This window comes from Perognathus longimembris, chromosome 7 (assembly GCF_023159225.1).
Source record: "Perognathus longimembris pacificus isolate PPM17 chromosome 7, ASM2315922v1, whole genome shotgun sequence".
NCBI classification, from domain to species: domain Eukaryota; kingdom Metazoa; phylum Chordata; class Mammalia; order Rodentia; family Heteromyidae; genus Perognathus; species Perognathus longimembris.
The window spans coordinates 1,326,827-1,339,150 of record NC_063167.1 but is presented as its reverse complement, the minus strand read 5'-3'; the positions used below and the strand labels follow the sequence as shown (position 1 = coordinate 1,339,150).

General features: G+C 62.8%; 1 protein-coding gene across 1 annotated transcript; it reads right to left on the bottom strand.

The window, feature by feature from the left end:
• Positions 1-2,705: 2,705 nt before the first annotated feature.
• On the bottom strand, positions 2,706-9,454 carry Tnfrsf14 (TNF receptor superfamily member 14). The gene is made up of 10 exons (XM_048350001.1): positions 9,417-9,454; positions 8,545-8,622; positions 8,229-8,295; positions 7,318-7,426; positions 6,799-6,924; positions 5,368-5,523; positions 4,882-4,972; positions 4,081-4,263; positions 3,583-3,614; positions 2,706-3,440 (listed from the first exon to the last, which is right to left on the bottom strand). Exons 1-10 carry the CDS (start codon positions 9,452-9,454, stop codon positions 3,424-3,426), a joined length of 897 nt encoding a protein of 298 aa, XP_048205958.1. The 3' UTR covers positions 2,706-3,423.
• Between the last annotated feature and the right edge of the window lie 2,870 nt (positions 9,455-12,324).

The following is a 12,324-nucleotide window of genomic DNA, read 5'->3' as shown; positions in this document are numbered from 1 at the left end:
GGCAAGGCAGGTATGAATACGTTCAGCAGGCTCTGGGTGCCGGGGACTGTCCCTGGCTGTCTGATACAGGCTCTGGGGTGACCTGGGCCCTTTGAGAAGGGGGGGACGCCTTGTGCTAATTGACTTGCACACAAATTACAGTGTGACTGTCTGCTATGTCTAAGAATTGCCCTCCCCTGGTGTCAAGCCCCGAGAACACTGGCAGGCCTGGGAGATGGGTCCCGCCGTGGGCTGCTGAGAAAGCAGGAGAGCCTGTGGGTTCCAAGTGCAGCGCACACGAAGCCCCTGTAGGCAGAGGGCGCACTCTGGAAGCCAGTGGGGCTCCAGGCTGGACCCTTCAGGAACCTTCAAGCAGCCTCCCTGCTGCCAGCCAGGAGCTTCGCTCTCTACAGCTGCATCTCCGTTCTCTGGGATACACTTGAGGGCAGCCACCTCCCATAATGAGACCTCCCTGAGCACTGTGGGAGGAGCCTGTGCTTCTGCCGTGGGGGGAGGGGCGCACAAAGAAGATGGCAGCCGCCCGGGGCTGTGCTGCTCCTGTCCTTCAGGCCTTCACTCCGTTCACCCCCTGCCACCGCCCGAGAGAGCAAAGCCCGCTGTGCTGCGTAGGAGCGCCTCCGCCTAGGCAGGTATGGACCTGTTGCCTGGGAGCTCCACTATTCTGCGCTGATCCAGAACAACCTGGGCCCGGTGTGAAAACCTGCTGGGACGTCGTCAGGTCCAAGACAAGGTCAGACAGAGCAACGGCGGGGCAGAGTGCAGTTCACAGGCGGGCAGAAGCACTGCCCGGATGGCTGAAGACCGCAAGATCTCCATCGTGAGCCGGCAGGACACATCTAGGAAATGGAGCCAGGCACCCGTGGCGCGCACCTGCCATGCGAGCCACTGGGGCTGCCGAGAGCTAAGGCTCAGGGGTCAAAGCCATTAGATTCCTATCTCTAATTAACAGCAAAAAGTCAGAAGTGGAAGTGTGGCTTATGTGGTAGAGCACCCACCTTGGGCTACAAAGCTGACAGTGCCCAGGCCTTGAGTTCAATCCCCAGTACTGGTGTGCATACGCACACACACACACACGCACGCGTGCGATCAGGACAAAAATGATTTCATCCAAGGCAATGTTCACCTGGTTTATCTCAAGCTATAAAAAAGGCTACCAGGGGCTGGGAATGTGGCCTAGTGGCAGAGTGCTCGCCTCGTATACATGAAACCCTGGGTTTGATTCCTCAGCACCACCTATATAGAAAACGTCCAGAAGTGGCGCTGTGGCTCAAGTGGCAGAGTGCTAGCCTTGAGCAAAAAGAAGCCAGGGACAGTGCTCAGGCCCTGAGTCCAAGCCCCAGGACTGGCAAAAACTAAAAAAAGGCTGCCAGGCACATTCCTGGTATAGCTGGCAGTTCCTAAGTGCCACATTCCACTCTAATGGTTTTGTCTCGTCCTCGTTCCTGGGAAACTAGTAGGGAAAATAGGCCTAGGTTGTTCAGAAGTCACAGGTGGAGAACCAGGTCCAGTGGGGCCCATAGGGGTGAGTATGCACCTAACACTGGCCAGACTTCCCAGTGAACTGAACCCTTCGTGGGACCGGAAGCCGGTTCTCATACCTCCCAGGACTCCTCGTCCTGACATCCACTAAATGGGGTATTAATGCAGTCTCTTATTCCAGACTCTGATTTCAATCTACATGAATTCTTATACATAAGACAGGATTCTTGCAAGCAACATGCATAGTTTACCAACCTCTGCCTCCTCGTGGGACTTGCTGGACCACGAGCCCTTCTTCAGGTGTCAGGAGTTTAAAATGCAGGTGGCCAGATTTGATAGAAGACAGACAGATGGACGGATAGATAGTGGTAGGTAAGTGATAGATAGGTAGATTAGCACATAGATGGATGGATACTAGGTAGGTGATGGATAGTAGTTAGATGGTGGACAATAGGTAGATGGTGGACAGTAGGTAGATGATAGATATAAACCTGTAGAGCAGAATCCAAACTGAAGTAATGATGAAGATTTTATTTCAAATGAATGACCACGGGGGGGGGGGGGGGGAACAGGGCTGGGAATGTGGCTCAGCTGTAGAGTGCATGCATAGCATGCATGAAGCCCTGGACTCGATTCCCCAGTACCACATGAGAAAAAACCAGAAGTGGTGCTGTGGCTCAAGTGGTAGAACAATTCCTTGAGCACAGAGAGGCCCAGGGACAGAGCTCAGGCCCTGAGTTCAAGCCCCAGGACAAGCAGAAAAAAGGGGGGAGGGGCAACAAAATCAACCACATAGGGCAGGAGGTGTGGCTGAAGTGTTAGAGTACTTGCCTAGTAAGTGTGAGAACCAGTACAAAACACACACACATAAAACACTGGACATCAGTAGCTCACACCTGTAGTTCTCAGGAAACTGCGATCTGGACCACAGTTCAAAGCCAGCCCAGCTGAGACTCTTACCTCCAATAAACTACTCAAAAAAAGTCAGAAGTGGACATATGACTGGACGTAGAGCCCTAGCCTTGAGCAAAGAAGCTCAGAGGCAAAACAGGAAGTGGTGACAGTCCTGGGGCTTGGCCTTAGGGCCTGAGCACTGTCCCTGGCTTCCTTTTGCTCAAGGCTAGCACTCTGCCACCTGAGCCACAGCGCCACTTCTATATATGTGGTACCGAGGAATTGAACCCAGGGCTTCATGTATACGAGGCAAGCACTCTACTCTAGGCCACATTCCCAGCCCAAGATTGAACTCTACCTTACTTATGAAACGGTTACCCCTCTGTATTCCTGAACAATAACAATAAGATCGTTTCAAAAGAAGCAGCTGCTGCCGCAGCAACTCAGAGACAGTGCACAGGCCCTGAGTTCAAGCCCCAAGACTGGTACAAAAAAAACAAAACTGAAGTCCCTGTTCATTCAATTGAAAGCCTGACAAAGCCAGACGGAGTCCAAGACAGCAGCCAAACTTGCTGGGGAAGAAACGGCGCCGCCCTCCCCGGCTTCCTCCCATCTCCCGTCGAGTCCGAGTCCGACCCCCAGGGCAGGTCTTCCCCTTCCAGTCCAGCCTGGGAAACGCCTTCACGGACACAGGTCACACGGCGGGGCCGAGCTCCAAAAGTCCCCTCCGTGGCTCTCCGCGCGGGCAGGGTGACCCGGGAGCCGGGCCCTGACCACCGTGGGCCGCGGGCCTGTTCTCCAAGTCCCAACGGGACCCGGACGGGCAGAGAGCCGCCGGCCCTCCAGCCTCGAGAGGCCGGGCCCGGAGGCGGAGGGGGCAGCTCCCGACCCCATCGGCCGGCGGGCAGGCGTGGGGCGGGCTGGTCCTTCCTGCCGAGGGAGGTGGCACCGGCGCATCCTCGGGCCGTGTCCGGCCGGCGCGGCCCCACAGGTCTGCCGTGTCGTCACGCAGGCTGCCGGTCCCGGGTGGGGCCCTGTAACGCCTTGACCTCATCTCATCTGTTCTGCTGCGGGGCGAGTCCAGATAAGAACTTGCTGATCTCAGCTGGACTGCAGACTCGAGACCCAGCCCTCAACTTCCTGTGCCCCCCCCACCCCCCCCACCCCGGGACGGCAACCCCAGGGGGCACGGTAGACGAGCACGGATACCTGGCTGGAAAGCATCCCGAGAGACGCAAGTCCTGTGACGGGAAGATCCGCGTCAGGAGAGGCGCCCAGAGACGGCCGGCCTAGCCCAGCACCCGGCAGGGCGCGGTAGCCCCAATTCTGGGCTGGCTGCTGCTGGGCGTCCTTTCCCCAGAGCTGTGAGGGGGCTTTGGGGGGTTCTGATCCCCTGCCCACCCTCCGAACCGCCTGGCCCGGCCCGCAGCTCCCCAGAGGGGGGCACGGGCCGCCGCTGGCCTGACGCAGAGCTCTAGAGCCCGCCCCACACGGGACCCCAAGGACCCCAAGGCAACGGAGGCAAAGAATGAAGGCCCCCGGCCGCCTCCGTGAGGACCCAGGCCCCTTCCACCCCAGCTGCGCCCCTCAGAGTTCCCGCAGAGCCAGGGGCAGACGGGAGCCGGGTCCACACCCAGGCAGGGGCAGGGGAGGTGGGGGCTCCTGGTCAAGGACCTCGCTCGGAGGCAGGGGGGGGGGCTCGCTCACGGGCTCGCTCGCTCATGGGCTGGCCGCCCGCGCCTCCGTCTCCGCAGGCCGACGAGGAGCCCGAGCAGAGCCAGGACGGGGATGGCCAGGAGCAGGAACAAGCCCCAGCGGCCCGACGGGGCGCAGGTGGCGTCCGTCCTGCTGGTCCCCGGCGCGGCTTCCCTCTCCATCCACGCGTTGCACCTGGGAGAGAGGAGCCGGGGCATGAGGGCGCCGCCGCACAGGACCCGGCTCCGTCGGACCCCGGAGTCCCGGGCTGCGGGGGGCTGCGGGGGCTGCGGGGGGCTGCGGGAGGGGACCTGGGTCTCTCTCCTCCAAAGCCCTATCGGGAGAGGCTCAAAGGAGGAAGGAAGAACCGCCAGAGGGGAGCGACAGAGCCAGCCACAGGAGAGAAACGGGGAGGGCAGGGGGAGGGGAGGGAGGACAGAGGTGGGAGAGAGGCCGCATTGGGGCTACTGGGGGGGGGGGGCGGGCAGCCACACCTCCACCACCCCAGGCTGTAGCAGAGACACCCGCCCCTCCTGAGAGCTCGGAGGACTCGGGTCAGCTTCCCCCCCTGCCCCGCCCCCTCCCCCCTCCCCCACCCCCACGGGCCTGACGCTTGGACGCCCACAGCAGGAGGCCTCCCCCTCCCCCTCCCCCCCCAGCGCCCCGGGCACACACAGGCTTCCCCACGCCGCTGACCTGACATCTGAGACTTGATGGGGGGAGGGGGAGGGGGAGGGGGGGCACGCGTCTCCCAGGGGGCCAGGAGGCGCCCCTTCCCGGGGCACGGTCTGAGCCGCCCCCAGCACCACCTACTTGGTCCAAGGCAGACAGTGTTCTCGGGTCCCGTCTGGCGAGAAGGTCCCGGGCGGGCAGTCCGCACACACCGTGTCCTGCTGGTCGGTGCCTGCGGGGGAGGAGGGGCCGCCCTGTGGCCGCCGGGGCAATGCAGGGGAGGCGGGCGACCCCTCAGCACGCCCCACGGGGCGGGGGGCGGGGCTAGGGGTTCCCAGGCTCCCCTAGACCTGGAGAGGCAGGGAGGGAGGGAAGCACCGGGCGGGGTTGGGCTCTGCTCCACACTCCGGGGGCCCGAGTGGGGACCCCGGGCCTCCCCGTCCTCCCAGGCCCCTCCCTGCCTGGATCTGACCGCGAGGCAGAGCTTCCAGCCCCTCCCTCCTCCCCCCTCCCGGCTGCCGGGGGGAGGCCTGGGGCTGGGACGGGGAGGCCTGGGGCTGGCCTCACTTGGTGACCGGCAGGCCCGGGTGTGGGGGACCGGGGAGGGCGCCCGCCCCGCCCGCTCACCTCTGCTGAGCACCCTCTGGCCCGGGCGGCAGGCGGCGTGGGGCACGCACACGCGACAGTGCTCTCCGTCCCCGTCCTGGCAGAAGTGGCCGGGGCCGCAGCGGCACGCCGCGTTCTGCGTGCTGGAGCAGCGCCGCCAGGTCACCAGGCCCATGTCTGAGACCCAACACGGGGGAGAGGGGCACTGAAGGGGGCGGGGGGCGGGGGCGGGGGTCTCCCTCAACGGAGGAGCAAGTGGGATAGCTCTTGCTGGCAGAGGGGCGGCCTGGGGGCTGGGGAGGGCTGGGCCGCAGGTTCCACTCCCCTGAGGCTGAGTTTCCAGGCCTGGCCCTGCCCCACCCAGAACCGCCCCCCCTCACGCCAGGCTTCACCCCAGCCGGATAGGGTGCCCAGGGGTGCCGGACGCAGGAAGCCCCAGCCTCGGGGCAGGCGGCGGCAGGGGCAGAGGCCGAGTAGAAGGAGTCAAGTAGGTTCCTCGGTAGGATGGCCTCCGGGTCAGAATGGCCCCACAGCTCTGAAGGGCGGGGCGGGACGGGGCCCCCAGGAGAGAGAGTCCCGCCCAGGCCCCCCTCCTGCGCCCGCTCCCCTCAGCCTGGTGTCCCCGTGGGGCCTGGCGGTGGCTGACCTAGGCGGCAGCCGCAGCCCTCCCCTGCAGGGGAGGGGGAGGCGGGGGGGGGGGGGACGAGGGCTGAGCCGGAGGGAGGGGAGGGCGTGGTTTACAGCGACCCCCTCCCCGTGCCCTGGGGGTTTAGACCTGCTCCCCCCCCCCCCCCCAGGGCTCGGCGGGTCAGCTTCCCACAGGTAGAGCCCGCAGGCCCGGCCCCCAGCAAGCACCGGGCGGGCGGGCGGGCGGGCGGGCGGGCGGGAGCCCAGGGCTGGGCCCCAGGGCTTGCAGAGCCCAGCGGCAGTTCTTCCCAAGTCCCGTTTCTGGCTCCTCCGTCCCCGCCCCTTTCTGGGAAGGGGCCCCGCCCACCCGCCGAGGCTCCCGCGTCTCCGCGTCCGTCTGTGGGGTGGTCTGTCTCCTGCCCTGCCCGTTGGGGAGCAGGCCCCGGGCGTGGGCGCAGTCCCCCAGGACGGTGGCTCACGGCATGGGCCGTCGAGGGACTGACGGCGGCTGCCTTCCCCTCCCGGCTTCTCCGGGGCCAGCCTCCCCTCTGTCTGCCCACACCAGCCCCTTCCCGGGGTCACCTGGGGCCCCACATCTGGAGGGGGTGCCCACCCCCCCGACCCACTTCACTGGCAGGGACACTGAGGCACGGGAGAGCCACCTCAGCGGCCCAGGCCAGCTGGCCAGTGGGGCAGAACGGGAGGCAGAGGTGGGGTGCAAGCCAGCGTCGACGGGGCCCCCGGGAGCCGGGACGGGCTCCGGGGGACCCGGGCGACCGTGACGAGGGGGGAGCAGGTGTGCGGGGAGCCGGGGGGGGGGCCTACCTGGCTCGCAGGGCCGGCAGGGCAGACACTGGCTCAGGCCGTTGGGGTGGGCCGTGTACGTCCCCGGGGGGCAGGGCACACACACGGTGCCCATCACGTCGCTGCACGCTTGCTTCACGTGGTACCCTGCAGCAGCCGGGCGGTCCCCGGGCGCTCAGCGGCGGGGGGACAGGTGAGACCCCAGCCCCACGGACGCCAGGCGCCCGGGCCCGCTCCGGGCGGGACGCCACGGCGCTCTACCCCCTGAGCCGCGCCTCCAGCCGCCCTCACGCCGGTCACGCTGACCGCCCCGCCCCGCCCCGCGGGACAGGGCCTCGAGGACCTCGTAGCCGGAGGGTCCGGGGAGCCCCGTTCTCCGAGCCCCAGACCCTGGGGACAGGTGCTTCGGGCCACCCAGGCTTGAAGGTGCAGAGGACACACAAGGCTCAGGGCAAACGGGGCGAGGTGACCTGCCCTTGCCCTCCCCCCGCCCTCCGGGGGCCCCTCCCCCCGCCTGTGCCCCCCCCCCCGGGCGTCTACCTCTGTTGCACTTAGGGCAGCACTGTGCGCCCAGCGGGTACTCCTCCTCCCGGCACAGGTGCTGGGCCAGGACGCTCTGCTGGGCACCCAGGAGGAAGAGGCACAGGGCCTGGGGAGAGGACGCGCGCTGAGGGGAGGTCCTGGGACCTCCGCACCCCCCCCCCGGGGCTGGCGGTGTCCTGGCAGAGGCCAGAACCAAGCCCAGGGAAGGACCTGGGTGGCCCCACGGTCAGGGGTGGATCGGGCAAGCCTCCCCTCCACCCACACCCCAGCCTGGCGCGATGGGGCCCTGGGGACGCCCTTGAGGCCTCTAAGCCAATCCCAGGGGAGGCAGTAGGCTATCCAGGCCTGGCCCTCAGGAGCTGACAGACGGACGGGGGGGGGGAACAGGCTGGTCAGGGCTCGGGGGGTCGAGGTCCCCGTCCAGGCTGACTGGCTGCCAGGGAGCTCAGGGCACCTCCCGGGCAGCAGGACGGCCCCTCTGGGAGGACTCCAGTCCTCACCCAGCTCCCCCCACTTAGACTCCATCTCCCCAGTACAAACGCGGTCCTCATCGGCCAGCATGAGTAGAGATGGGCTACCGGGAGGACCCTGCCCAAGCGCAACTCCTCAGAGCCCCCCCAGAGCCCCGCGGGGTCGGCTTCCGTTCCCGCTGGAGGCCCAGAAGAGTCTTCTAAGGCCGGCGGACCCCTGCCTTAGAGCGGGGCAGCTCCCGGGGGCAGTTCCCGGGGGCAGTTCCCGGGGGGGGGCTCGGCGCCACAGGGCCGCAGGCAGGGCCTGAGCAGGGGAAGGAGGCGGGGCTGAGAGGCATCGGGGACTCACCAGTCTCGGGGTGGGGGCCATGGGTGCCCAGCGCCGGGGGGCAGGCCCCCGCCCTGGCCGGGCCTCCCTGCCCCTGGCTAGGACCCCACGGGCTCCGGAGCCGCGCCGGCAGGACCCCTCTCCATTCTGGGGCTCACGAAGGCACAGTCCTCAGAACTGAAAGTAAAAGAGAAAGTGGGGAGCAGGGCTGAGCTTGCTGACGGGGTGGGGCTGCTCCCCGTCCCCAGCAGAGAGCCAAACAGTCCAAACAAACGAGCCAGAGTCCCAGGAGAGGCTTGGCTCCACCAGGGGCTGAGTGCGAGGAAGAGGAAGGCGTCGCTTCCCCTCCCTCACCGGGTTCCGGGATCTGATCCCACCCCCCCCACCCCCCGTGCAGTGGCCTAACCACTGTTACCTCAATCCCACCGGTGACCGGGGTGCTCCAGGAAGTCTCCAAAAGCCACAGGACTCTCTGCCTGGCCCTGGGGCACCAAGTTCTTGACACTGGGAGGACGGGGAAGGGCTGAGGACACGCCAAGACAGAGACCAAGAAAGTTTATTAGTAAAGCGAAGAGAAGGAAAAGCAGATGGACAGCTAGACAGACAGACACACACCGGCCAACGGAGGCGACGCGTGCTGGACGGTCACTGGTATTTATGGGAGAAGGGAAATTGTGGTTTGGCTCAACTCTGCCTGCGGTGAGTGAGCTCGTCTGCCCCGAGGCCTGCACGGCTGGCGGTCTTGGCTCTTCACACTGTTGGGTGGATGGCACCGGGGTCACGGACGTCTGCACATCCCACGGAGAGAAAGGATGGAGTCCACCACCTGCTCCTTTGAGACAGGCGCTTAGTCTTGAGATCGGGGACTTTAAGCATGCTCTGTGCCAGGAGTCATTTCCCCGAGTGTTTGTTTTCCGTGGGTATCTTTTTTTTTTAAATAAAGTTTTAACAGTGATTTTATTTTAATTTTGGCCAGTCGTGGGGCGTAAACTCAGGGCCTGAGCACTGTCCCTGGCTAGCACTCTGCCACTTGAGCCACAGCGCCACCTCTGGCCATTTTCTGTATATGTGGTGCTGGGGAATCGAACCCAGGGCTTCAGGTATATGAGGCAGGCACTCTACCACTAGGCCACATTCCCAGCCCCCTGGGCATCTTTTTAAAAATTCTTTGTGTTGTTATTATAAAGGTGATGTACAGAGAGGTTATAGTTACATAAATCAAGTAAGGAGTACATTCTTATATTTTTTTAATTTCATGGTTTTGCTCAAACAAAATTGGACAACAGAACGAGACCCACCGTAGCATCTCCACAGAGGAACAGAGCACGGCCTTCATGGGTCGAGTTCCTCTGCCCTTCGAACTCTCCGTGGAAGACACCAAGTCGTGCTTGACCTAACTCCGGGTGCCCGCAGTATTTCACTCTTCCCTCCGTGCCTGGCTGTGTTACAGGCCGCTTTTTAATGTGCTCCCTGTTGACACCGAGGCTGGAGGGTGTAAGTGTGGATACTGCGTGGGCGTGCGTGTGTCTCTGGCCAGCATGCAGGGGTGCGGCTTCATTTTGGACAGTGCCACCCTTCCCTGGCTCTCCCCCAGCTTTCCTCTCCCACCCCACCCACAGCCTGCAGAGTTCATCTTCAATACAGAGCCCAGTGACAGACCGTCTTTCTTTAAGATAGGCTCATCCAGGTCTCAGAGCACAGAAAGTAAAGACAGCGGGAGAAAGTTGCTCTTTTTCTTATTTCTCTTTTCCCTCTGTTCTTCTTTCTATGAAGACTGTAGCTTATCAGAGAATGTACTTTTTTTTTTTTTTTTGCCAGTCCTGGGCTGGGACTCAGGGCCTGAGCACCGTCCCTGGCTTCTTTTTGCTCAAGGGTAAGCCACAGCGCCACTTCCGGCTTTGTCTGTGTATGTGATGCTGAAGAATCGAAACCAGGGCTTCATGCATGCAAAGCAAGTGCTCTACCACGAAGCCCCATTCCCAGCCCCAGAGTGTAATTGTTAAGCCAAGGAAAATAGTGCTTCTAGGGAGGGATTGGGTTGGGGTGAATGGAGGGGGAATGGAGGGAATGGAGGGTGACCAGAACCAGGACGCAATGACATTACAAACTGACTCGCAGAATGGCAACCCCTTGTTCAGCGACTTAAAATAGTTAAAATGTAAGTTTTAAATACATAACTTTTATTATCTAAAATCATTATCATTAGGTTGTGTTGGGGGAAATGTAGTTTAAAAAAAAAATCTTCCTCCACCCAGAAGACTTTTAGGTTAAAGCAGAAAGAGAGCCGCAGTTTTACGATTACTAGCTGTCAAGCCAGCCTGACACGTGCGTGGAAAGCAATGCACTGAGAGGCAAGGCAGAGGATCCACAGCCCTTCCGGGGAGCCGGAAGCATCCGTCTGCATGCAGCAGGGGGAAGGGTGGGGGGGGGCTCCTGGCCTGGCCCCAGCCACCGGCTCACACTTCATTCATTCACTCAATCATTCAATCAGTCGCTCACCCTCCCGCCGGGCACCCGAGGGGCCGGGAGAGGGCTGTGGAGGGCTTTCTGGGTGCACCACCCGTGCCGATGGGGAAACTGAGGTTGGATCGGTTGGGTCACGGCCCCTGCCCCGAGGCCGGGCCTCTCTCAGCCAGCTTCAGCTCAGGAGCCCTAAACCAGCACCCACCCCCAGAGTCCAAGGGCAGCTGGCGCCTCGTGCCGGCCGCTGGCCTTGCCCTGTCAGCACCCATCTCCCCGCAGGACGGCCTGGAAATCCCCGGGGATGTTCCTCCTTTCTTCTTCGAGCGGGGGAGGGAGAGGGAAGGGGCTCCGAGCTCCCCTGCATCCCCCGGGCTCGGTGTGACCCCAGGCGGGGCCGCAGCCCCCACGCCCTCTGCCTCTAGTCCCTGCCACCAGTCCAGGAGCCGGAAGCGGGAAAGCCATGAGTTCAAAGCCATCCTGGGCTATAGAATGAGGCCCTGTCTCACAAAAGCAAATCTATATAAGTAAAAAGAGAACTGGTCCCTGTGTTCCTAGGCACGTGAGTCAACTGTGTTTCCAAGATTGGGCAACAGAATGGCAACCCCAAGAGAAGAGTCAGAAGTGAACGAGCTGTCTGCTTGCTCCATCTTTGCCTGAGGCCCCAAACGGGGAGAGAGAACCAAGCGCGGGGAGAGAGAACCAAGCGCGTCTCCCCCCCCCCCCCCCCGTCTTGCTGGGCCAAGGGCAAGACTGGGGCCCAGGTGCCTTAGCAGAATGCCAGGAAGGATGGGACTTCAGAGAGGACCGGCTCCGGGACCCTGCAAGGGTGGGTGGAGTGGGGAGCCTGAGCCCCCTCCCCTGGCCAGTGAGCGGTACCCGTGAACGGTGCTGCGCTCCCTGAAGGACCGCCCGCCCGGGAAGCAGGGGCCTCTGGGGCCTCAGACCCCACAGGCCGGGGCGTCCGCAGCGGCACCGTGCAGGCCCCGTGGCCGGCGCCCCAGGAGGGCCACTCCCTGTGAGGCGCCCAGCTGTTAGAGAGAGAAGGAAAGGCCAAAGATGATGAAGTCAAGGCGAAGACCAGGGGCCTAACACCCACACTGGAGCAAAGTTCAGCATCCTCTGACAGGAGAAATATAACATTAAATGACCAAAAATACATTCAATGACCAGACATTATGCCGATGATGTTAATTGCCAAAGACCTGTACTGACAAATCGCACCTTAGCCGGGCACCGGGGCTCACACCGTCATCCCAGCTACTCAAGAGCCAGAGGTGTGAGGATCCTAGTGTGAGGCCAGCCCTGGAAGGAAAGTCTGTAAGACTCTTATCTCTGTGAACAACCAAAAAGCCAGAAGTGGAGCTGTGGTTCAAGTGGGCGAGCTCCAGCCTTGAGCACAAAAACCCTGGGACGGTGCCCAGACCCTGAGCCCAACCCCTGGAACCCGCACAAAGAGAGGGGGGGGGGAGCCAGACCTGGGCCCTGAGTTCAACCCCCAGTACTGTCAGGCAGGAAGAGAGAAGGGGGGCGGGCTGGGGGAAGACAGAGGGAGAGGAAGGGAAGGGAAGGAGGAAGGGAGGGAGGGCCGACAGGCAGGCCATATATAGCAAAGCAAATCATCCTAAAATGACGGAAAGACAGCAAGGAAAACCCAGCCTCAGATAGAACACAAACATTGGCTGTTTTATTCACGCTCAAATAAACCTGCTCCGTCTGCTTAACACCTCCCTGCCTGCCCTTTAA

Coding starts and splice junctions, on each gene's coding strand:
- Tnfrsf14 (XM_048350001.1), bottom strand. CDS start 9,454: ATGAAGGCCGTGCTCTGTTCCTCTGTGGAGATGCTACG. Junction 6,925..7,317: donor CTGCCCTAAGTGCAACAGAG/GTAGACGCCCGG, acceptor CGGCTGCTGCAG/GGTACCACGTGAAGCAAGCG. Junction 4,264..4,881: donor CACTGTCTGCCTTGGACCAA/GTAGGTGGTGCT, acceptor CCTCTCTCCCAG/GTGCAACGCGTGGATGGAGA.